This window comes from Canis lupus, chromosome 34, assembly GCF_003254725.2.
Source record: "Canis lupus dingo isolate Sandy chromosome 34, ASM325472v2, whole genome shotgun sequence".
Classification (NCBI taxonomy): Eukaryota; Metazoa; Chordata; class Mammalia; order Carnivora; family Canidae; genus Canis; species Canis lupus.
Genome location: NC_064276.1, coordinates 32,705,240 through 32,732,065, shown reverse-complemented (window position 1 = coordinate 32,732,065; position 26,826 = coordinate 32,705,240). Strand labels below are relative to the sequence as shown.

General features: G+C 39.3%; 1 protein-coding gene and 1 long non-coding RNA gene across 5 annotated transcripts in view; one reads left to right on the top strand and one right to left on the bottom strand.

Moving 5' to 3' along the window:
• Positions 1–9,157: 9,157 nt before the first annotated feature.
• Positions 9,158–26,826, bottom strand: part of SERPINI1 (serpin family I member 1) — a 76,311-nt gene continuing 58,642 nt past the window's right edge. For all 4 annotated transcript variants that reach the window (XM_025425485.3, XM_025425488.3, XM_025425487.3 and 1 more), the window contains 3 exons: positions 16,448–16,534; positions 14,741–14,830; positions 9,158–14,507 (listed from right to left, as the gene is read on the bottom strand). In XM_025425485.3, coding sequence (XP_025281270.1) covers positions 14,431–14,507; positions 14,741–14,830; positions 16,448–16,534 — 254 coding nt within the window. In that variant the 3' untranslated portion in view covers positions 9,158–14,430. The remainder of the gene's footprint in view (positions 14,508–14,740; positions 14,831–16,447; positions 16,535–26,826) is intronic.
• LOC112645921 (uncharacterized) lies at positions 22,687–25,230 on the top strand. Its single transcript, XR_003127333.3, has 3 exons — positions 22,687–22,836; positions 22,931–23,496; positions 23,881–25,230. It is a non-coding gene; the product is annotated as an uncharacterized LOC112645921 (long non-coding RNA).

The window sequence follows — 26,826 nt, the reverse complement described above, 5'->3', positions numbered from 1 at the left end:
GATAACCGACTCGTCTATTCCTGTTTTGAGGGACACTTAGTTCATATTTTATACAATAAGTGGGTATTTATTACTCTTACAAAATCACAGAAGTTATTAAGATTATTGAGCAGTGATGAAAAATATTTCCTGATGGATTCAAAAAATACATTTGGCTACAGTATCTTAGAGGAATTATCTGATTTTGCCACAAAAAATGCATATACCCATATTTAAGTTCTCCTGTAGAGATGAACTGTTTAAACTCCTAATAACTTGAAACATTTTCATCTTTAATTTTAAAAAACTCTTTACTATCTGAAATATTAAGAAGAATTTAAAAGAAAAAACAAAAGCCCATTTTAGAATCTGTTACAGAGGTTTCCCAGGCAATTGCACATCTGGTGACAAGAGACAGTTTTAGCCTTTTTTAAAGGTCAACTGAATTTTAATGTACAATTCACCACCAAGTTGACATAGAGCTACTTATTTTTCTGAACGCAAAAATAGGACTAGTGCTCACTCCTCTACCCTAAGAGCCTGGCACATAACAGACAGCCAGGGAGTATTTGTTGAATAAATTGATATTGAATATATTGATTTTGGCTTGAAAAGAAAGTCTGGGACAGGGCATGTTGGTAGCAAAATGTGGAAATAAGGAGTATGTTTTGCAATAAGGATTATGATGTTTTGTAATAAGGAGTGTGAACAAAATATATGCTTTAAGATTGCATTTTCCTAGAAAATCTGAAACATTTGATTACGATAGATTAAAATGGATTCTTATCTGTCTTGCTGGCCTTTTTATTCAATACCTGCTAGATGACATTAAAGCTTTAATAAAGAAGTTTCAAGTGACAGTATATTGATATATATAAATCAACCCTCCCTTAGGGAAATGCAGGTATGTGTATATTCATATCCTATACTACATCAGCCATCTTTTTATTAGAAAGTTCAAAAAATTGATTTTCTATTAATTCTTTTAAAAACTAATAGTTCAAAAAAATAAAAATAAAAAAATAAAAATAAAAACGAATAGTTCAATTTTATCACCAGTTATATCTTTGTTGTTTACATTTATTCTTATTTTCTTCAATATACACTCATATATCTTAGCCATATTTTCATGTCACAATTCTTGGCAGTTAAACGCACACTTTCCCTCTTTGCCGGGTTTTTATTTTCTATTAGAATAGTGATTAAAACAGAGAGGTAATTTTGAAAGGAAATGAAGCATGTCTAACTAACTCTATGGATGGAACCACTCTTTCAAATATATTGATGAGAATTTGTTACGGATAAATTTGTGAGGGTATAACATTATGTTTTGTGCGTTTAGTTTTTCACTTATTTGTTTGCTCCACAATATCTCGGAGAGAGTGCCTAAATTGTGACAAATTGTGTAGTGACTGTCTTGACTGCTTGGTACACCCGAGCCCCGGGTTCTAACCATGACATCACAACCAATAAGCAGGTTGGTGCAGTGGTTAAGTAATGCTGGCCCTGAAGAAGGAACCGTTAGGACTCACATGTTAGCTCGTACCCCTGTGCATGGTGCACAGCTGCTTTGAGCATTCGTTTCCTCATTCATAATAGGGGTGAAAAGAACACCTAGGGTTGTTAAGAGAATGGTATGGTACAATGTGTGTGTACAGCTCTGGGGCCAGCCCATACAGAAGGCACAGTAAATTCAGGATGATGAGGAAGTTGATAATGATGGTTATATTGGGCAAGAGCTACACTCTCTTTGGGTCTCTGTTTCCTCAACTGTAAAATTCAAGGTTGAACCAAGTTCTCCTTAAGAGCAAATAAATGATTGTTTGGTGCTTAGGGGTCGCTCCTAGCAGAAAACCATTGTACCTCCATTGCCCTTCGAGTAAACTGTGCATCCCGGCAGGTCTTTAAGTGCAAATACACATAAAGAACAATTCTGTTCCTGAGACGTGCACTGGTTAGTTTTCCTTTGGGTGTACAGTGCCCATCTGTGATCCATGTCACATTCATTCTTAGCAGTGACCCTATTTTCTTTAACTTAACATAGTGAAATAAAAGTGGTCTTGTTAGAGTTGAAACTGCAGAGTCACCACTGAAGGAATGGCTGATTATATTTCTTCCCACTTTCAAAAATTTAAGGTCAGCCTCATAAACATACACATTCCTAGAGCGAGATGCATTACTACTTGATATGTTTGTTACTCATAGTATTTACTGAGTGTGTCAGGATTTTATTTGTTTGTTTGTTTGTTGTTTATTTATTTTATTTATTCATGAGAGACACCAAGAGAGAGGCAGAGACACAGGCAGAAGGAGAAGCAGGCTCCCTGCAGGGAGCCTGATGTAGGGACTCAGTCCCAGGACCCCGGGATCATGACCTGAGCCAAAGACAGATGCTCAACCACTGAGCCACCCAGGTGTCCCGTGTGTCAGGATTTTATCACCTAAAAAACAACTATTCATTGTTGGAAACCATTTTTTTTAATATCTATGTTTCAAAGATCATATTTGATGACCTGTCATTTTCCCATACTTTCATTAAAAATTATTTATGTTCTTTTCATTATAGAATTTGGGGCACATAATTTTGTTTTAGACTATTGCTTGTATTTGTTGGGTTTTGCTTGACATTTTGGGTTTCAGGGTTGTACCTGTTCTGTTTTGATTTTGAAATTTATTCTCAGAGCTGATTTTGTATATTGATAGCTTGAACTCAGTTTGTCTCTGGGGGAAAGTGCACACAAAACTGCTAAATTGCTTGCAAGTTTTCCCTCATCTGCTCTGTTATCATTTAGAGCTTCCATAGCCTGTTATATTTTCAAAGTATTTTAGCACTGTTTTAATTTGTGTGATGCTTGTGAAATGAGAATGCCATAAATACCCCCAAAGTAGGTTAGTTTGTCAAGGATCGGTAAACATCTTGATTTTCAAGGGAAAATAAGGGCCCAAACTAAACATCAGAAATAACAGGTAAATGTATTTAAATAAATGCAGTATGAAAACAAATCCCAAGGAAGTGTTCTTTGCAGCCGAGGAAGGGGGAGGCTAATCACAAGTGTTATTTTTAAAAATTGCTTTAATAGGCTCTTTTTAAACAGTACTTTTTCGAGTGTATTATGTTACATACAACAAAATGCACAAATCTTACATTTGCACAGCTCAATTAATTCTGACCATGAGCTTTGCTCCATGACACACCTTGCACAGTATCATAACTGCCGGTGACATGTCCGCCTCTCTCCCAGCTCTTCCTACGACAGTGAGTGAGCTCTCTTGAGGGTTGCTGCTGAGTCAAGTTCACTTGCTTCTCTGTGCCCCCCAGAGAGCCTGATAGGCGCTCAATCAATAGTGAATGAGTGAATAAATAAATAAATAAGCATTCGTTAATAGGGTAGCCTTTCATACCGCCTGGCTGCTTTCACTAGTGGATCAGACCTGGGAAGAGATGAGAGGTTAAAGCAAGTCAAGAGCCCTAGCTGCCTCAGCTGGAGGGGGTGCGAGGCCATCCAGCAGTCAGGTCTCTTTTTCAATGCAGTTCTGAGCTCCTTAGAAAGAGACAATCAGGGGAAAAAATGCAATGTCCTGGGGCAGACCCGTCCAGGAAACAGAAGGCTGCTTCCAGTATTTGGTTCTTGGAGTCAGAGGCAGAGAAAGAGGCAAAAATCTAATCAATACCTGGTAGTTGACCCACTGGGCCTGTGCAAGGGGACTGGCTAAAGGGCCAGCATTTGAATATCCCTCCTGAAAGTAAGGTCCTGCAGGATTTAGCTGTGTTGAGTGAGTGTAACCTCACAAAGATCAAGCATTAATTTAGAAAAAAAATGTGTCTTGCGATCGGGGACCACGCTGTTACCGAGGATAAGTAAGTGTATTGCAGTGTATGATTTTGGTAAAATGTCAAGGAAAAAAGTGAATCGATATACAGCATACTTATGAGAATAAATCGGTCATATATATGCTTAGAGAAGTCATAGTTGGCTACCTGCCATAACAAACAGATTTGACTTTAGCTCCCTAACTATGCCAGTTGTAGTTTTTGCTCATGCACCGGTGAAGTGAGTGTTCTTGGTGTCATGCTCTTTTAGGCATGATTTCTCCAAGTGGCAACTCAGGAAACCAAGCTCCTTCATTCTTGGAGTTCTTCTAGCTCCCAGGGCCTGAGTCCTTCTCCAGACATTCTACATCTAGCCCATGGGTGAGAGGAGGGCAAAAGGTAGAGAATAATAAAATGAAATGCGTATGTCCACTCGCATATCTTTGGCCAGAATTTAGTTAGTTGGCTGTACCCAACTGCAAGGTAAGCTGGAATGTGCTGTGAGCCCAGGAGAAAAAGGAACTAGTGATCAAAGGTAGCTGGGTCTTTTTTTGCCCCAGGGCTAGGTCTATCTTTTCCCTTCTTACCCACTGTTAGGTCTTTGCTCGTTTGTACATTTGTACCACCTTCACCCATTTCTTCCACTCTCCACCCCTGGCCCCCAGCAATCACCAATCCACTCTCTGCTTCTAGAAGTTCAGTTTTTCTAGATTCTACATATGAGATCATATAGTATTAATTCTTATTCTATCTGATTTACCTAACTTAGCATGATGCCTTCATGGTCCATCCATATTATTGTGAATGGTAAAATTTCCTTCTTTTTAATGGCTGAATAACATTCCATTGTGTATATATACCACATCTTCCTTATCCGTTCATCTGTCACGGACCCTTAGTTTGTTTCCATGTCTTGGCCATTGTAAATAATGCTGCAATGGACTTGGGGGTGCATATAGCTCTTTGAGATAGTGATTTTATTTCTTTTGGATATATACCCAGAAATGGGATTGCTGGGTCATATGGTAGTCCTATTTTTAATTTTTTGAGGAATCTCTATCCTATTTTCTATAATGGCTCCACCAGTTTACATTGCCCACCAACAGTGTGCATGGGTTCCCTTTCCTCTACATCCTCACCAACTTGCTATTGCCTGTCTTTGTTTATGAAAGCCACTCTAACAGGTATGAGATGATATCTCATTTTGGATTTGATTTACATTTCCCTGGTAATTAGTGATATTGAGTACCTTTTCATGACCTGTTGGTCATTTGTATGCCTTCTTTGGAAAAATGTCTATTTGGGTCCTCTGCCTATTTTGTAACTAGATTGTTTTTGCTATTGAGTCTTTTTTTAATATAATTTTTAAAAGATATTTATTTATTTTAGAGACAGAGAGAACAGGGAGTAGAGAGAGACAGAGAGAGAGGGAGAGAGAGTCTCACACAGACTCTGCACTGAACGTGGAACCCAACATGGAGCTTGATCCCACAGCCCTGAGATCACAATCGGAGCCAAAACCAAGAGTTGGACAGCCAACCTACTATGCCACCCAGGCACCCCTATAATTGTTTTTAATTTAAAACAAAAATCCAATTCTCTGAAGCAAATGTCTCCTGTTTGACAGCAGCTGGAACTTTTACCTAAAGAAGAAGCCATAGCAAGTGTTGGGCCAGACCAAAGAAGCTGGTGGAGGTAGCAGGGTGGGTAAGAATGACTTGCACCTACCATTTGGGTTGTCAGCATGTGAGTTTGTGCTCCAAACAACAGAGAAGCTGTGCAAAGGATAAAAACACCAAACACATGTGGGTGTTTGGGCATAGCATTCCTCATGTCCCTTGTAGAGGTTGCCCAAGAGGTGGTGGTTCTGGTGATGTTCAAAGATAGAGATCTACCCAAGGCTGGAGGAGTATTAAGGTGTTCCTGTCCACTCCTAGCCCTGGTCGGTGCCTAGAAAAAGCTTATCTGTCCAGGTTCTGGCCATAAAAATTCTTTCTGTACCAGCACTAAAGTAATCTCCCTTACCTGGGACCCAACATCAGGGTCATTGATACCTGTGCTGAGGTTCCCCATAGACTGTTCCAACTGTGCCCTATTAGAGGTGAGAAGCCATTTTCCTAACCCTAGAGACGATGTGTGGGTGATCTAAAAATGCTTTACTAATGGGGAGAGAACTTCTAGCTCACAAGATAAACTCAAAGGCTTTACTGTATCTTTATTAGCCATCAAAGTTATTTTTAAGATCTTTGCCTTTCCTACAGACTGGATAAGCACTTTTTTTTTTTTGCAGTAGGTTATGTGCAGAAGCAAGCGAGTATGAAATTCAATATGATTATGCAGTCACAGGAACATTAGAGAACATATCTTCAGAAATGTTTTCTATCTTCAAGTAAACAATTTCTTACATTTCTTTCATGTTAATAACATCACGCAAATTAGAAAATGGTTTGATTAGTGAAGTAAATTTATCAAGCTGACAAGAAAACTGAAATCATGCATTTTGTAAGATTTTCTTTCAGGACGGAAAAAATAAATCAGCATATCAAGTGAAAAAACAACCACCTAAAGATCTTTGTTGCCTCCTCCTCAGGGTTTATATAGAACTAGACCTCTTTGGGCAGCCTGGGTGGCTCAGTGGTTTAGCGCTGCCTTCAGCCCAGGGCATGATCCTGGAGACCCTGGATCGAGTCTCACGTCAGGCTCCCTGCATGGAGCCTGCTTCTCCTTCTGCCTGTGTCTCTGCCTCTCTCTCTCTCTCTCTCTCATGAATAAATAAATAAAATCTTTAAAAAAAATGAAAAAAAACAGTCTGTTGTTTAAAAAAAAAAAAAAAAGAACTAGACCTCTTTAGCCTGTATGTCCTTAGGAACTCGTCATTTCATCTGTGCCTCAGCTGCACCTGATAGGAGTTCTGTCCTAACATCATCTGCTAACAGGGTTGTCTTCTTCAGCTGGTTTCAAGAGCTTTAAGGGTCTGTTGGCTCTGTGTCCAGTTCATCTTTGTGTCTTTAGTGTGTAATAAATGAACAATTCTTTAGTGAATACATATGGAAAAACTTTAGTAAAAGGAAAATTGATCACTGAAGTTACAGGTAGCAAAGGCTTTCACATACCTAGTCATAAGGATTTCCTTTGTGAAATGTTTTCACTGAGACACTTTTTTTTTAAAAAAAGTAAGGGACAGGGGATGCCTGGGTGGCTCAGCAGTTGAAAGTCTGCCTTCAGCCCAGGGCCTGATCTTGGAGACCCGGGATCGAATCCCATGTCGGGCTCCCTGCATGGAGCCTGCTTCTCCCTCTGCCTGCGTCTCTGCCTCTCTCTATGTGTGTCTCTCATGAATAAATAAATAAAATCTTCTAAAGAAAGGAAAAAGTAAGGGACAACTTAAAAAAAACTGCCTCCAAATCCATGTATGCCAGGCAATCAGTTCCTTGTAACCATCACCTAAGGACTCTGAATATATTATTTTACACATTCAGAGACATGGAGGACCTTCCTTTCATAAATGATATGTTTACCAGTAATGGCAAAAGCAATCTTAAAAGGACCAGCTAAACACTTTTCCCCACGGTTTTGTCACTATAGTTGAATTAGGTTTATAGATGTCCCTTTCATCTGTGTGCTTTGACTATTGGACGTGAATTAGAAAAAACTTTAAACAGGGAAATTAGCAAGAATGGATAGTTCATTTGTGTCTCAAGTACATTACCAAGTGGGATTTTTCTTTCCCTTTTTCCTTTTCTTCCTTTTCTTCCTTTTCTTTCTTTCTTTCTTTCTTTCTTTCTTTCTTTCTTTCTTTCTTTCTTTCTTTCTTTCTTTTCTTTCTTTTTTAATGGTCTGAGCTATATTTTTCTCTACCATTTTATCTCCAGTCTGGCTGGCAATGGAAACCTTTATAGACATCAAACACATCATAGAATGGGTCTAAAGGGCTTTTCTACTGGATCTTCAACCTGGAGTTTTTATTTCCAAAGAGTCCCAAGTATTATTCCTCTAAAAATCTGAATCAGAAATAGGCTAGATGGAATTGTGTCATGAAATGAAGATGATTTTTTTTTCCTTCTAAAGAGAGGATGATTCTGATTCTATTTTATGAGAGTTGCCATTTAATGCCAGGCGTTCATTCTTGGGTGCGCTTTTTACAGTTCCGTGTGGATCTGGAAAGATAGACTGTAATGTTAGCAACTACGTTGTGTCCTTTGTGAAGATGTTTCACCTAACTTCTTTAAATATTGAAATAAAAGCGATTATTACCCTTATCCATTTATTAGGATTACAGTGACATCTTGTGGCATATCATTTTCCATTTTAAAACTTGCTCAGGTATCTAAACACTTCAGTTCTTGCTAAAGAATTTTAACGCTTTGAATGCAATCTATACTGGTGAAAAAAAAATCCAGAAACTACTGCTTAAAGTGGAAGCCAAACGAACAAAATACACTTCATTGTGCTCATGTAAATATTTTTTAATAATTCCAATTGGAAAGATATTTTAAAGATCAAGATCTAGCGATCAAGATCTAGCATTTATTTTAAACTTTCTTCCACTGGTATCATTATGACATAGGAAATGCACTATAAAATGGCTTCAGTGTAATCCATGTAAAGACAATGAAATTAAAAATTAAAAGTCTGCTGCTAAGGAAGCGTTGTGTGATGATAGCTTCTGCGAATTGTTAGACCAATTAATTAAAACAATCTTATTGGCAAAAAGATTTTTATTGGAATACAAAAAAATTTTGCAGGGCAAAATGAAAACTCCACAATTTAAAAATTTAAATCTGATCATTACCAGCCTCCTCATGGACTGCTTCTAATTAGCATGTACAGTATGTAAAGTGAGAATGTTATTAAGCTGCATTAAAAGATGTAATTTTTTTTTAAAAGACAATCTGGATTCAATATCCCCAACTCTTCCCCTGCCCTGGTCACATGGACTTATTTCGGTTATTAATGTTCACTTCTACGTGATGAGGCCGGAAACAATCCCCTTTCAGATATTTTTTTGATGACCAAGTTTAGTCCGCTCCAGGTACTGCGGAGTCATTTTGCTGAAAGTGGTTACCATTTGCAGGTAGCTTGTAAATATTTGCTTTTCTACTTCTTTCTTGCTTTCCTCCCTCTCCTATTCCATCCCTCCCCTCTCTTTGAATTTGAACTTCTAAATAACCCTTCTAATAGCCAATGAAGTCATTCTTTTGGAAATTCTAGGTGACAACATTTCCACTTGCCATGTCCTTTCATAACCGTGATTCCTTCATTAAGTCTTGATGTAAATAACATGCTATTTTATCCAATGCCAGGACACAAGTTGTAAGACACCCCTCTGTTTTATGTACTACTAAGAAAGAAAAAAGTCACTCTCAGTTAAACTGTGGCACATTGGATACAGTAAATGTTTATTTTAAACTCATTCAAAACATTAAGGATGTCTTTTAGATTTATTTGAATAAATTCTATTATATGTCAGAGTTATGTACATTTTAAAATGAAAGTATGCAAAATACAATGCAAGGTAAGCAAAAATACAGTGTTTCTAAAACACAGAGGCCACGTCACTTTCCCTGCAGTGTTTGATGTCTTATTTGCCCACACCCTTGTCCTCAATGCCCCTGAGAACCTTGGTGACACAGTCATGCCCAAACTGCAAGTTTTATCTCTAGAACTGTTGACAACTATTCTACAAATTTGGAAACTGGCACTTTATCTTACAGGAAAAAAAGTCAATGAAAGGTTTTTAGACAATATCCTGGATTTACGATGCTTCCTCAAATAGTCATTATGATTTGTTCTCAAATAGTTGCTGGTGGAAAAGCCAAGGGATTACAGTTAGACAATCGTCATGCAACAAGAGTCCTACATGCACAAGCAATGCCATCTATGTTACGGCTGCCACCTTTTCGGCAATTGCGAGACACTATTGATCACTCTATTTTCATAAGTGTTAAAATGTGAGAAATTATGTGCCTTAGAAGATCTGCAGTATGATAATGTTCATGCTAATAGCCTGCCTTCCATGAGTGACTAATATGTGTCAAATACCTATTCTATTCCTTATGCATATTATATCATTCAATCTTATGAAGTAGATAGATGCTAGTATTTGAAAATATAGATCATACAATTTGTTCCAAGGACACATAACTAACTAGTAAGCGGCAGATCTGGTGTTCAAACTTGGTTCTCTCCCATATCACACACAGCCTGTGTTTTTTTCCATAGCTATCTGGTTATAAATATTTAAGCAGAAAACACCCGAAGAGGGGTCACTCAATCATACAGAAAAAAGATAATCTCTCCATCAGCAATTTTCTTTGAATAACAGACAGAGCAAAGAGCAATTGTGTGAACAAATGTCAGATTTATGTATCCATGAATTATCACAAAACTTCCAGAAAAGGAGAGAGATGAAACATTGTCTCCTATTTGAGAAAGAGAAAAAGAACTGCTATATCAGCTAGAAGCTGTGATGACTGCTGAAGAAACATTTTCTGGAACATGCCATATGTCACACATAACGACTTCATTTCTCCCCAGTTAAACAAAAAACTCTGCAATTTTCAAATAGAGGAAAAGTTCATCTATACTTAATGTATAATAAAGAGTGTATTTGGACAAAGGACAGTAAGTGTTTTATTTGCACTGGTTATATTTTCATTAATTAAATATCCTTCTCACAAAATATATGGATCTTTGTCTCACTCAAATCAGAAACCAATATGAACAGGATGCACCATTAGCTCCTAGCTTATTAATGTTAAACTATCTCCTACACTTTGAACCAAAGTAATTAATGAAAAACAAACAAACTGATTCTTCTGTGGAAATCTCTCTCCTTCTCTTCAGGAGACAGATTTCTTTTTCCATAAGCTATTTTTATGTGCATGTAGAGGCTTCAACAGTCCCTCAAGAATAACTTTGTTGGCAGACATGAAACAAAGCGGCTGTGCTCAGTATCATATTCTCCATGTTTGCCCGCTTAGAAAAAAAGCACAGGGAAAGAGCTCCTTGACATTGGTCTTGGCGATAGATTTTTGGCAAAAACACACGCAGCCAAAGCAAAAATGACACGTGGGACTCGATCAAATAAAAAGGCTTTAGCACAGCAAATGAAATCATCAACAAAATGAAAAGGGCGACCTACAGGATGGGAGAAAGTATATGCAAATCACACGTTGATAAAGGGTTAATATCTAAAATATACATCCAAAGGAAACAGTCGATATCTTGAAGAGATAACTGTATTCTCATGTTTATTGCAGTATTATTCATAATAGCCAAGATGTGAAAACAACCTAAGTGTCCACTGATATATGAATAAAGAAAATGTAATATACATACCTACATATCTATATATCTTCCTTTGCAATATATATATATATATATACACACACACAAATATACAAAAGAACAGTATTTAACCATAAAAAAAAGAAGGAAATCTTGCTGTTTCAACAACATGGATGAATCTGCAGGACCCTATGGCTGAGTGAAATCAGCAAAGAAAGAAAGACAAAGATTGTAAGATCTCAGTCATAATGTGGAATCTTAAAAAAAAATAGTAGAACTCATAAAAATAGAGTAGACTGGTTGTTGCCAGGGGCTGGAGGAAATGGAGAGACATTGGCCAATGATGAACAAGTTGTAAAATGAACCAGTTCTAGGATTCTAAGGTACAGCATGGTGACTGTCGTTAGAATACTATATTGCATGCTTGTGATTTGCAAAGACCGTAAATCTTACCACGCACGCACAAAGGTCAGATATGTGAGATAATGGATGTGTTTCTCAATTTGTGGTAATCATTTCACACTGTGTACGTATATGAAATCTCATCGTACACTTGAAATACACATCAATTTATTTATCAATGATACCTCAGCAGAGCTGGAGAGATTGAAAATAAAAAGATATATTATTGCTGATTTCTTCCCAAAATACATATACAAAGAGAAAGGAATTTCCATAAGATGTGCACAGTGTGCATGTGTGTGTGTGATAACTTACACATTTTTAAAGGAAATGCAACTGAACTATGAGATGTGACCTTTTCAATAGAACAGGAGATATTGAAATCATAAACAAGTCGAAACACTAGGAAAAACCTGGTGCTATTAAGTATTCTATTTTTAAGCACACCACGGACATGCTAATACAAGCAGAACCCATTTTCATTTAAGGGACAGCTAAATCGTGTTGAAATATTTTAAGGTAAACATTCTGAATAGTAGCGTTTAATCTTATATAAGCTAATAAAAATTGCATTTAGGGTTTTATAAAATTCATACACTTGCCTAATGATGTTTACTCTTCCTTATAGGTAACCCATTTGGTTGACTGATGGACATACAGATATAGCAATATATGTAACGCTTAATAAGCAGCGACATGGCAACGAAGAATATCACAAACTCTGAATACCAATAGTGAATCAACATCAGTTAGCCCAGTCTGTGTACATTATAAATGAAAACAAGAGCACTGTTCTACAATAACCTCAGCTTTATGAATAAACTATAAGTCTTCTGAATACATAAGCTGTAAAAGATTCAGTGTTAAGTATTGTGTCCTTGGGTATTCATAAATTTTTTTTTGTGGCCATTGCCTATAAATGTCTCTATATTTTTAAAGCGTACATTTCAAGTGTTCTAAAATGCAGAGGAAGTCTGAATTTTTACATAGTACGTACATGAAAAAAGGAACTTTAGAGTAAAGCCATTTTTCTCTTTTTGTGTAAGTGCTTTGCATTTTTAATGTACACTACTACCCCACCCCCTATATTTCTCCAAGTTGTAGGAATATTATACAGTTTTTCTGTTTCTACATATAAAAGTATCAGACATGCAAACCTTAGGTTACATGGAGTTTTGATACCAACCCGAGTTCATGTACCAATAGCAATCATATCACCCGGGAGCTTATTGGAAATGCAAGACTTCACATCCCACGCCAGACCTACTAAATAACAATCTGCATTTTTAATAAGATCCCCAGTTACTTCCTTACACATAAAGTGGGAGAAGTACTGATACTTTAGGATACTTTACTGATTGGTCTAATTTTCTATAAATTAACCATATCTAAACAACTACTTAGAATATAAGTAAGCTTACAATCTAGTGCTTTCAATATAAGTAAGCATTCCATGTGTATCCTTTATTTTTTGAAATATTTAAGATTTGGTGTATCACAAAGTCACCAAGGGAACTTGTCACAGACATAGATTTTCAAATTTTTCCCCAGAGTTTAGAATTCAGTAGGTCTAGGGTGAAGCCTGGTCTCCCAAAACAATGATTACCCTGAACAGAATCAAAGTTAGTGATAATATCACTTCTTGTTGACAGCTCCAAATCATAGGAAAACATCTTACACACAAGAAAGTCACATGCAAATTGTTTCTGTTAGGTTCTGAAAATGCTTCAAGCTTTTTCTATGATCATTAATCATAGAGTGAAAAACATGGTGTCAAATGGGCCTGGTTCCATTCACGGAACATGATGAAATCATTCTCCCTCAGCTCCTTCCCCACCCACCCCTAGCCCCAAGGAATATCATTATCTTAGCCAAAGGATAACTAAGTAATTTACTGGAGATCTTAAGAAGCGGTCAGGGCCGCACTGGAACTAACTACTTCTTGTGCTAGGAAATAAGATGAATATATTCTGCAAAGTACTTACTAGAACCCTCCAGAGGTCCCAGATACAAATGCATCCAAGAGGCATCAGGTGACCAATGGGAGAAACCGGGATTGTGATACCCCAAGTATGGACATTCAAGTTCAAAACATAAAAATCTTCCACATGGAACAAACAGCATCTCTGAGGGCAGCATTCAGCCCTCGACCTGCCAGTTTCCAGTATCTATATTAGCATGGTTTTTCTTATTAATTTTCTGGTGACCTATCAAAGGGCATACCTTGTATTAATTTGCTCATACAACTTATTTGGGGACTTTTGGGAACTTTGTTGTAATTTGGATTTTACTGCAGCAGCAAAACACGGTGATATAGCAGGTCTCTAATCTACATCAGGTGCTGAAACCCAGGGAGGGTTTAAAGACATAGTAAATAAGCTATAGCCATAATCTAGGGGTTTGCATGGTCCTATTTTTTCTATCAACTTTTATCATAGAGCTTACAGAAGATGTTCATTTATATTCTTTTATCCTACACCATTTACCATCCTCAGAGAAATGACAATTAGAGTTTTTGTGGAGTTGAGTGCTTGTCTTCATCTGACTTGCATCGATCATTATGGTATCATAGTGTAATAATGCTAATTTCCTACACTGCTTTGGTTTTGCGTGATTATGAAAGATTTAAGATGTCCAAAAACATCACCGTTTCCAAATTTTACCTAGAAGTAGCCTTACACTACAACTTGGAAAATGAAAACAGAATTGTTCACATGATCAATATGTACTTTTATTTTAAATACCAGCACAACAAACACAACGACACCACAGGACTATTACCTCAAAGATACTGATAACATTCCTTGACAGGTTGGCTTATAATTTACATACATTGTTTTATCTGGAACTATTTTTAAATATTATCATAAGATATAGTGTAAAACACAAATCTTAAATATACCAGTTGCAAACATAGTGTGTGGTTACTCTTTTGCATATGAAATGATTTAAAGTTCCTCAAAATCATGTCCACTTGTGTTCATTGTTTCAGGATGCATGACTCGTCCCATGAATAGGACTGTACCTGCATTGGGTTGGAAGTGAACAGAACAGGGTGTGAACAGAAAAATTTACTTTCCTTCTTGCTTACAATTAGCAGTGTCCTAAAAATAAAAAAAAATAAATAGTTCTCTTTTTAAACAAATCATTGGAACATTAGAAATCATCGGACAAGTAATGTGGAAAGAATGCTCTTGATTTTAAAAAATTCTCTCTCTTGGGCCTATAAGGAAAGTTCCATTCTCACAAGGGACTTACCTGTTCTCCTGTTCCTGATAAGAAAGAAAAATGGATGGTCCACAATAACTTGAGGATACAGCACAGCCATCCTACTAATTGCAATCATTCCTACAGCACAGAGAGAAAGTAATTACATGTCTGTGGGTATGCAGAGACTAATGAGTAATTTGTCCAAACCATCTATGTTTAATGCAAAGGCAACAATTTACAGGAAACACAATTTTAAAGACTTAGCGGAGAGAAAAAACTGTCAAGGTGGCAACATTTCTACTTGCTCTTTAAACACACAGTTTCCTACCTCCACTCCACCAAAAATACTAGAAAAATTTATTCTGCTTGTCTCAAAATTTTTATTCTCAGTTTCAGATAAATACATATGGCTTTACTAAAATGACCTTTGAGTTACAAAAACGGGGAGAATTAGCAAACACCCAAAACCAAAAAACCAAGTTTCTTTATATTCCCAAATCATTATTTTCTTTTGTCTAAAATGGGGATTTTTACATAGCAAGTCATCAGGCTTCTAGTAAGTGGCCAGAATGGCAGTGATTAAAGGAAAAGTACAACAGTAAGAGAAGCATGATGTTTCCTACAACTGGGAAACTGAATTCCCCTGAGATCCTTATTATGGGATAATCATTTTATACTTGCTGCAGGGTGATTCATTGTCAGGAAAAGGTCAAAATTAAATTACCTACGATTTTAAGCTTTCTTGATGCCCAAGACTACTGTATTTCTATTTCCTCCTGAAAACACTGTTTTAATTGGTGATATCCTTTTAGTGGGCACATTTATGCAGAAGTTTTTTTTTTTTTTTTAATGACAGGTTATATTTTACCAGAGGAAGTAAAAATCCTACTAAAAATTAAACACAGCTATTGAACATGAGATTGAAACAAATCCCAAAAAAATAAACGAGAAAAATGTCAACAGAAAAATCATTCTTATTTAACTGGAGAAATTGGAACATTCAGAATAATAAGGACATTTAATATTTTGTTTTGAACATAGGATTTAGGTCAAAATTTTAGAATTATTTATTTAAAATTATTTTATCAACATTCAGTTAAAATTATTTAAAAATTACTATGTCTTATTTATATGTGCGCTTTTAAAAAATCAAAACTGTTGACAAAATTAAGAAGTAGTATCCATAAAAAAAAAAAAAAAAAAAGAACTAGTATCCAGGGGCATCTGGGTGGCTCAGTCAATTAAGCACCTGCCTTAGGCTCAGGTCATGATCCCGGGGTCCTGGGATGGAGCCCCACCTTGGGTTCCCTGCTCAGTGGGGAGTCTGCTTTTCTCTCCTTCTGCCCCTTTCCTCCACTTGTGTTCTATCTTAAATAAATAAAATCTTAAAAAAAAAAAAAAAAACTAGTTTCCACAAGTAATTAGGTAGGAAGAGGAATGTTTAAATGGGCAACAAGAAAATACTTAAAATATTTAAACAGGTAGCACAGCAGGGAAATCTGTTCTACAGAGCCACTGTCCTTAGAGGTGGGAGTTATTCTGCATCAGGGCATTGGAGTAAGTGCATGCTTCATATTCTATTTAGAAAATTCTAGCTGGTTCAGCATTAGCTTGACTTTTAAGTTAGAGTAGAGTCTTTTTTTTTTTTTTTTTTTTTAGCTTGGTTCTAAAAATGACCCCCACACCCACCCCAGATTGTTTTAGAAATACAAATCAAAAAAGGTGAGAAGATTTTAGAAAATTATAACTTGGCACCTGAGGTTGCAGCAGCTTCTGAGCCTTCTTCATTAACCTCGATGAAGGACTTGTGAATTGCTTTGGAAAGGAAAATCTCCTTGTTATCTGCCAAAAAAAAAAAAAAAAAAAGGGGAGAGAGGGAGAGAGGGAGCAAAAAGAAGCATTTCTTCAGTATCAGAAATAGAGAAGCATTTTACCCTTTATTTAAACAGCTTTGGAAAATAAAAGTGACTTAAGGTACTGATGTAAAATAGAAGAGATAATGTTGTGAGATTATATGATTTCAGAGGAGCCTTGAAGATGTGTTTTCCGATTTGTCCTTATTTCATATTCTCTTGTTAATGTTTCCCTTCATTTTTATTGGTAATTTTCCCATTGTTTATTTCTTATATTGCCAGGGAAAGCAGAATTGTGGCTCTGTTTTTAATAGCAACTTCAAATTAGTTCATAACTCAAGATAAAAACATCTCACACAGTGCACTCTAATCGGAAAATTTTAAAGCACAAAATGAAAACAGGTAGAAAGCCAGATATAACCGGAGTAAGAAATTTTTAAGAATCTAATCTCTAATTAACTGTGATAATAGAAATATCTTTGGCAAAGAAAAACAAAATTGACTTCTAGGTTGTAGAAATGTGAATATAAAAAATTTACTTCCCATTCCAATTAATTGGCTTATCTGAAGATTCACAAACATGCTTTAGCCTAAAGTCAGAGGAAATAACACATTTTCAGTGTTAGGGAGGCTGTTTTTCCCTCAGAGTTTTCTTTCTCTGTATGCTTACTTTCAAATTAATGGCTGAATTGTGTTCTCTCAAAATTCGTGTGTTGAAGTTCTAGCCCTTAAGACTTCAGAATATGACTGTATTTAGAGATAGAGTCCTAGGTTAAAATGAGGTCATTAGGGTGGGCCCTGAGCCAGTAGGACTGATGTCCTTATATGAAGAGGAAATTCAGACACAGATAGATAGAGAGGGAAAACCATGCCTGATGGCTAATTTTATTTGTCAGCCAGGTTATCTGTGCCCAGATATTTGGTCAAACTATTATTCTGGATGTTTTTGCAAGTGTGTGTGTTTTTTTTAAATGAGATTAACATTTGAATTGATGGACTTTTGAGTAAAGCAGTTACCCTTGGGATGAGGGTGTCCTCATCCAATCAGCTGAAGGCTTTAGAACAAAGCCTGATCTCTAAGCAAAAAGGATTTCCGCCAGCTTGGACTCTTCCCTCAATTGCCAGCCCCCCACCCCCTGCAGATTTTAAATTTCCAAATTTACCACAAGTGTGTAAGCCAGTTCCTTAAAGTCCGTCTCTCAGTCTCTCTGTCTCTTTCTCTGTATAGATATAGATATATCTCTCTATATAAATGTACTTCCTGTTGGTCCTGTTTATCTGGAGAACGTGAACACAATATGAGCCAAGAGCCAGCTACAAGCCGTGGAGAGAGACCAGAGTAGATACCAAGCCTGAAGCCACCTTGATCTCAGAAGTCCAGCCTCCAGAATGGTGAGACAACAAACACGTGTTGTTCAAGCCACCCAGTCTGTGGGACTCTGTTACGGCAGCCCCAGCAACCTATGCAATAGCTTTTAGTCTTGGGTGTCCGACTTTTGTCCCCAAGATCAAAATGAGATGAACAAAAAGTAGCTCAAATACATAAAAAGTAAAATAGCACAAGGAAGCAAGATGAAAGATTACTCAAGTTTCTGCCACCACCCCCTCCCCTTGAAGCCCCCTTTTTCCATTCCAGGAGGTCTAATTCAAATTTAAGATAACTTTGTTGCTGATACACCATTCAGTAAAAGCACAGCGCATTTCATATTAGGCTACTTAGTAGGACTTTGTCAGGAACCCAGTCCTACCCACAACATACATTTTCCTTTCAAGGTTTCAAAAACACATAATTATCTCATACTGATGGGGAATGATGTTCAACAATGTTTTTGGTACATCTCTTGCATTGCACCTGCTTATTTTGAATAAGCCCCAAGATAGCTGAGTGGCAACTCTGAATATACTTTTAATAGGGATATTACTTCCTCGGCTCATATTTAGTATTAAGAAATAAGCATTGCTTTATGAAAGAGTCTGTCTCACATATTATGATATTTTCTTCTAGAATGCACTTGATGACTAGAAGAAAAATAAAAAGCAATAGAGCTTTTACATTAAACAATTAAGTATAATTAGCTCCCTCAAATCCAGAAGACTAGTTTTTTGTTGTTGTTTTTTCCCAACAAATAAAAAGAACAGTATAAATTGCATGAAGTAACTAGTCGGATATATTTAGCCGGCAAAACAAATACATGAATTCCAAGAGAGCAAAATATATTAACTATGTAGTAGTTAACTGATGCTCTAACATTTTCAGATTCTGCTGTCCATTTTCTTCAGTCTGCCAGTTAAGGTAGGGTTATGCACCAAGAGCCAGTATTAGGGCCCCGAATGCAAAAGTGACAGGACGTAGCTCCTAAAGGGCAATGAATGACCACGTTGCCAGCTAAGCCCTCTTTAAACATTCTGAGGGGAGTTCTCAAAGACTCCAAATGATGCTTTAGCCACGTTAATTTGCATAGAGGACCTGCCTCCTAGCTCCTAGGGCTGATCTGTTGACTGCACTAGACACCTTGAGAGAAGGAATCTCATCCCTTCAACTCCAGCTTCTGCCACAAATGTATCCTCCTTCAGTCACTTAATCTCCTAAGTGCCCTCATTTACCCCCACAAAATGATGGGAGGATGTGGAGGAGGGATACTTCAAGACACCACGGCAGGTAGATCAAGAAATCAAGGATGCTGAGGGTTCTTCCCACAGAACTAGTTTTTTAAAAGATCGTGAAATGGACAAACCTTTAACAGAGTAATTACCCAAATAAACGATATTAAAACAAAAGAAAACATGTCTAAAGATAGAATTTTTAAAAATCACAACATATATACTTTATATAATTTCCTGCAGATAAATGTGAATCTGCTTTATGAGTTATAACTTATTTACTATGAGCTGCATGTATTTACAATACAATAATTACAGAGAAAGAAAAATATATTTTACAAAACACCACCACAATTGGGTAAGCTTTTTTTTTTTTTTTAAGATTTTACATATTTATTTGACAGAGAGAGAGTACAAGCAGGGGGAGCGGCAGGCAGAGGGGGACGGAGAAGCAGTCACCCCACTGAGCAGGGAACCTGATGTGGGGCTCCATCCCAGGACCCTGGATCATGACCTGAGCCAAAGGCAGACACTTAACGGACTGAGCCACCCGGCGCCCCTGGTAAGTTTCGACATATCTGTGAATCACCTCCACAAATAAGATATTAGAATATTTCCATCTCCCCAAAAGATTCTCATGCTTCTTTATGTAGATAATTTTGAAAATACAGAGATTTTGCATCAACTGGACAATTTTATAGAAATGTATATATTATAAAATTGAATGAAGAAAAGAATAGAATATTTGGATAATCGTAACCATTAAAGTAGTTGAGTGAGTAAACAAAAACTTCCTCTCTCCTCAAAATTAAAGAATCTGAGCTTGGGGTGCCTGGGTGGCTCAGTGGGTTAAGCGTCCGACTCTGGATTTCGGCTCAGGTCATGATCTCAGGGTTGTGAGTTGGCCTCTGCACTGGGCCTGGAGCATGCTTGGAATTCTCTGGCGCTCTCTCTCTCTCTCTCTCTCTCTGGCTCTCCCCACTCCCCCTGTCTTAAAAAAAAAAAAAAAAAAAGGAAAAAGAAAAGAAAGAAAAAAGAAAAGAGAGAAAATCCAAGCCTAGCCGGTTTCCTAGGTGATCTAACCAATCCCTCAAGAAACAGGATTTTCTGTTATAAGTCCATTTTAAACTCTAGAAAGAGAATGAAAGCAATTTAAGTCATCTATGGATAGTCTTTCCCTTATATTAAGATTGAACCAGAGCAGTCTAAGAAAAGAGAATCATAGGCCAAACTCACCTATTAGCATAGAGATGAAAGTCGTTGTTTTTTTTTTTTTTTAAATCAGGAAGTTAAATCCAGCGACATATGCAAATACTTTTCTAAAATGAGTTTTCAAGGGACGTCACAGTGTGTAATGACACAGCAGTCGAGAACTGCTCTGACTTGGCTCCCTTTCACATTAAGCCTTCCTCTGGGATGATCTCATCAGACACAGGCCAGTTTATGCCACACAACCCAACTTAAAGCCCAGTCTCCGTTCTCGTGCTGGCTCTGCCTCCCACCTCGCCGTGGGTACACCTCGTGCCTGCAGACCTCAGGGTGCAACGTGAGGGTACCTCTGCGTCACTCATTCAGCCTGTTTCACTCCACCCACTGTGCTCCAGATCATTTGAACTGCAATCCCCTAAACGTACCGTGCTCGGTCACTTCTGTGTCTGTGCTTCCTCACAATCTTCCTGCACCCTGTACAGTCAGACACCCAATCTACTTCTAAGGCCCGCCTTCTGCTCTCTTCTGATTGCTGTTCTCCACTCACATAGAACTAACCACTCTTTCCTGCGGAACCCAGGCTCAGATTCTGTTAAAGCCTTTGATATATCATATTTGCATTTACATCTCCTCTTCCTGGACTGTGTCACTCACTGCCCTTTGCGTCCCTGGCTTCTGGCATTCGGGCGGCCTAATGGCTGAACTAACCTAAGAAGAGAGTTTCCTGGTAATGTGTAAGTTTCCAGAATTTAACCTAGCATAAACAGAAATCTAGAAATTGGGGGCACCTGGGTGGCTCAGTTGATTAAGCATGTGCATCGGCTCAGGCTGTGATCCCAGAGTCCTGCAATCGAGTCCCACATCCGGCTTCCTGCTCCGTGGGAAGCCTGCTTCTCCCTCTGTCTCTGCCCCTCTCTCTCTCTCTCTCTCTCTCTCTCTGTCTCTTATGAATAAATAAATAACATCTTTTTTTAAAAAAAGGAATTTAGTAATTGTTGAATGAAAGGGACTAGCTATTTCCTACTGTAAGACTTTGGATGTTGTCACTGTATGGGCACCATGACCACAATTCTATTCAGAAGTATGGCTGTGAAGTTTATTCTTGTAATAAATCAAACATGTGACACTAATCTAAAGTAGAAGCTCTAGGAAAATTGACGGACAGCAGCACTAGAGAGGGAAAGAACACAAAGGCCACACACAGGCTAAAAAACAAAAATCCAACCGAGAAGAACTTAGGGAATGGGATCCAACAGACCGGTGGCATCGTATGTATTTCAAAGACAGCAAAATAAAGATTGAATCCAATGTTCCAACTCCTAGGGGGTGATTAAGTGCTACACGATGGGCAGCAAATGTCTGCAGATGTAAGTAAGACCTCAGGACTCTTAACTTTTAGAAAGCCATCACCCCTTTAGATACACCAGTAGGAGAAAATGTAACCAATAAATCACATCACCAATGCTGGGGGGGGTGGGAAGAAAATGAAGCATATTCTCTTGGGACAAACTTCAAGCAGTCACATTAAACTATTAGCTGAAAGTGGCTTAAACCAGGAGGGGTCTGCTCTCACCCCATCAGGTCATACAGGCACATAGGCAAGTCCACAGCTCCCTATGCTTGTCCTCCAATATTGCTCATCCTGATGTAATTATGTGTCAATCAAGGCCGTCTTTCTTGCTAGGCCATTCACCTACTCCTTAAGGGCCTGAGCGCTGCCTGTCCAATTTATCTCCTCCTTGCAATTCTTTGGACACCGCCAGGCACCAAGTAGGCACTCAGATATTTGATGAATCGGAATGGAAGGGGAGTTAAGGAGATTTACACTGACGAGCCTGTCTTATTGATTAGAGAAAAGTTCATCGTTCTCTAAAAAAAGAAAATAAATCAAAGACAAACAAAGCCACACACACACACAGAAAAATTCCACACACTGGCCCCAAGCACCCTTCCCCTTCTGGCCACAGCACACACCGCTGCCAAGTAACTGGTCCTACTTTCCCCTGGGCAGTGCGGAGCCAGGCCTTTCACAAAGGATAAGATGGGAACAGGGCCAGCAAGCCCTAGGTTTCCCAGAGAAGAGCTGGGCAATAATTCAAGCTCTTCTGAAGGAAGCAGGGCAAAATGCTAAGGCATTCATTCAGTCACTGAGCAAATATTTATCAAGTACTCTGTTCGAATGAGATATTATTGTGCAGGGCACCAAAGCCTCCAAGTATCCGTGATTAACATAACGCTGGCAGGATGGCCATCATGCAAGTGGATGCCACCACTTCCTTTGTGGCACTGTTCCTAAACACAGCCAATTTAAATAGATTCCTGCGTCACCAAGGACATGCTTAAAATAACAAAATGAGGAGAGCTCCATAACAGAACCCGAGAATACCAAAAGCGTCTCTGTACTTGACTTGCCGGAATATTTTTAGCTTCAGCCCCACCCATGAACTTTAGAAAGGTTTGTAGAAATTGGGCTCCTTCAAGGTAGGAATAGTGTTTATTGGTGTCTCTGGAGGAGTGTGGTTATAGACTAGCGAATCATTCCTTCCTTCCTTCCTTCTTTCATTTATTCATTTAGGTCCTAGGCACCTCATATGTGCCAGACGTTGTTGATACGCTGGATTTACTATGGTGAGCTCAACACTTCCTTCCCAGGAGGAGGAAAGCAAGCATTAAAGGCCAATGGCAATAAAACAGCAAATCAAGACACGGCCACAACTTTAGGGTCTAGTGAGTGTTACTAAGCAGCAAGAGGAGTTGATGTGTTGGCCGGTGATGAGGGCGGGGAAGAGGAGCTACTGTACTTGAGGTGTTGGGGAGTCCGGCTGAGACCTGAGGAATACGTAGGAGCCTGTCACGAGAACACCTGAAGGTAGTTTTCCAGCAAAGGGAAAAGCTCCTGCAGAGGCAGATCCGAGCCAGGTGTGCCCAAGGACCCAGAAGAAGGCCTGTGTGGCTGGAGGGAGCGGGGTGAGGAGGATCCAGGGGTTTGAGAGAAGCCCCCGCACTTGGAGGGAGGCAGGCCCAGCACCACTTCCCACCACACGCCCCCACCAGCACCTGGCCCACCTCCTTGGGCCCTGAGGACACTAAGTCGTCTGTTCACAAGCCCTGTCTTCTGAGGAGCTCCGAGATCAGAGACAGGTATGTGAACAAGCAATCTTAAGGAAAAGGTGGCATCTGTGGTAGCACTTTGTACTCTGACAGCCCAGACGGGGGAAGGTAAACCGTTTGGAAGGGAGAGTGACCAGGGCAGGCTTCTTGGAGGCGGCGCCATCCGGGCTGGTTCTTGAAGGACAAGTAGAAAAGGGCAAGTCCGAGAATCGGGTCAGGGCATTCCAAGCTGAGCATCATACTTGCAAAGTGAGACAAGCAGCAGCAAGGACTTGCAGGTCCTGATCCGATCGGGGCCTGGTTACGTAATAAAGAGGTGGGGAGTGGCACCCAATGTTAAGAGCTTGCACACCACGAGGCTGGAGAGCATGGGCTTCATCCAGAAGTAACGGGGCACCTGTGCTTTGATTTTAGAAGATGCTTGTGCCAGGAGCTGTAAAGCGTGAATCAGAGGAGCAAGCAGCCAGGGGCCAGAGGATCAAGTTTGCTGGCTGCTAGAACGGGCCAGGCAAGAAAGTGGTGGGGAAGTGGAGGTAGGGCCCTGGGAGAGAAACCCAGTCCTCCGACCTCCAGGTGCAAGGAGACGACCTCCAGGTGCAAGGAGACGCAGAGCCGGCCTGGGTGGGATGGGAGAGCCAGTCCGGCCTAAATCCAAGCTCTTGAGTCTGACCTGAACGTGGCTTTCGCTGTGTCTTCTTAATTCCTTTATCTCATTGGCTCCTTTCGGAAAGCTTGTACTTTGTGCTGAAGGATTTAGGACTCTCCTTCTCCTTCCCCTTCCACCTTCCGAGAGGATTATCTATTAATCCAAATGCTGACAGTCATTCATTTCCATTACAAAAATAGCCCTACTCTATAACGGGATCCTTCCTCGCTGCAACTGGATGAGCATTTTAAATCGAGCCTGAGAAGCAAAGGGCTCTCAGCACTCTCTTGATTCCACGTTTATTGGATGAGCCTTTACCATGCTTTACATTAACAGAATGTAGCGGACATCAAATTGAGATGAAAAAATAAGCACACCAGTGAGAATGGGGAAAATGAACAAGGCAGGAAACCACAAATGCTGGAGAGGATGCGGAGAAAAGGGAACCCTCCTGCACTGTTGGTGGGAATGGGAACTGGTGCAGCCACTCTGGAAAACTGTGTGGAGGTTCCTCAAAGAGTTAAAAATAGACCTGCCCTATGACCCAGCAATTGCACTGTTGGGGATTTACCCCAATGATTCAGATGCAATGAAACGCTGGGACACCTGCACCCCGATATTTCTAGCAACAATGTCCACAATAGCCGAACTGTGGAAGGAGCCTCGGTGTCCATCGAAAGATGATGGATAAAGAAGCTGTGGTCTATGTATACAATGGAATATTCCTCAGCCATTAGAAATGACAAATACCCACCATTTGCTTCGACGTGGATGGAACTGGAGGGTATTATGCTGAGTGGAGTAAGTCAATCGGAGAAGGACAAACATTATATGGTCTCATTCATTTGGGGAATATAAATAATAGTGAAAGGGAATAGAGGGGAAGGGAGAAGAAATGGGTAGGAAATATCAGAAAGGGAGACAGAACATGAAGACTCTAACTCTGGGAAACGAACTAGGGGTGGTGGAAGGGGAGGAAGGCGGAGGGTGGGGGTGACTGGGTGGCGGGCACTTAGGGGGGCACTTGACGGGGTGAGCACTGGGTGTTATTCTGTATGTTGGCAAATTGAACACCAATAAAAAATAAATTTATTATTAAAAAAAATAAGCACAATAAACACAGGGCCTCTCATCTCATCCCTTTCTTCATTCAGCAGGTAGTAGGCAGAAAACACAGAGCCGTGTGCTTCCGAAACACTCATCGGGGCCAGTCCTGGAGAGGTTTATTTTTTTTTATTTTTTTATTTTTTCCTGGAGAGGTTTAAATTCTGGCACAAGGTATGGGCTGCATAAATAATGATAACATGAGATCAGATGTCATATGCAGCATAAGAGAAAGAGTATAGAACAGAGTAGAATTTACAAGGGAGTAAGTACTTCTGGTGGGTGTAGTCGTGTGGCTTGCTGAAGTTAGGGATATCTGTGCTCAAGATCCACCCGGGGGATCTTGGGGGTGAGAGAGACTGGACAAAGTTGGGGCCCCCGGGGGGATGTGAGGTGCAGTGGGAAGGGTCAGGTTGCAAAAGCTGCGTGGAAGGAATCAACCAGAATCAAGGCTAGAGGGAGCTGAGGCCTGAATGCCCTGCCAAGCAACGGGCAGTGCACCGCCAACTGAAGGGAGGCTTTGAACAGGAACAGGGATGATCTGAGAGCGGGTTTTAAGGTGATTAATCTTGGCAGTGGTCGAGAAGACAGATTAGATGGAAAAGAGATTGGAAACCGTTTAGGAGACTATTGAAATCGGTTGGGGGCGGCAGTGAGGAGAGCCTGAAATAAAGGTGGAGGCCACGCATTAGAGAACGAGAGGTCCCAGCAAAGGAGTCTCAAGTCACTCAATTTTTCCTGAAGCATGAGGACGTGGAGCAGGGTTGTTTTTCCCACTGTTCAATCATATTTGCTATTTTTAGAGAAAGATAGCATTTCATTGCCTAATTTAAGAATGAGTCGTGTCACAATAGTACTGAGCCACTTTCTGGGCGCTTTTGAAATTAGGAATTCTACGAAGAAGGCGATTCTTTAAAAGGTTTTCCCATGTTTCAAGTGAGAGTTTTCATTGAAGAAATAATACATTACGCAAGGCAAAATCCCAAGCAGGCCACAGTGACAGATGAAACAAAATCTCCTCTCTCATCTGGGAGCCTCTCTTCTGTATTCTAGAGGCAACCATTGCTATCATTTTCTAAGACATTATTCAAAAATGTTCAATGCATTGGAAAGCTTAAATGCATACCTATATTCCCCCCGCCCCCATCTTTTGAACCACTGGGCCCCCATTCCACCAGTTGACTTTCTTTCTCACAATGCTTCCTCCAGTATGGGGTTCCTTGATTCATCACTATTGACATTTGGAGCTGGATTATTCTTTGTTATAGGGTCTGTCCCGTGCAGGGTAGGTCACCGGGATATAGAAGCATCCCTGGCCTTTACCGGAGAGATGCCATGAACACTCTCCAGTTGTGACAACCCAAAAGGTTTCCAGCTGTTGCCAAATGTTTCCTGGAGGACAAAATTGTCCTGGTTGAGAACCGCTGCTCCAGTAAAACATTTCTATCACTCTTCCTTTTATTAAGTCCAACTGTTTATGTCTTTCTCCCCACAAGTCTGTATCCTTCTTTAGAGCAGGTATGACATCTTAGTTAATTCTTCATTTTTATGATGTACGGTGCTCACACCGACTCATGAAGAGTTATTAAATGAAAGGAATAGACATGACA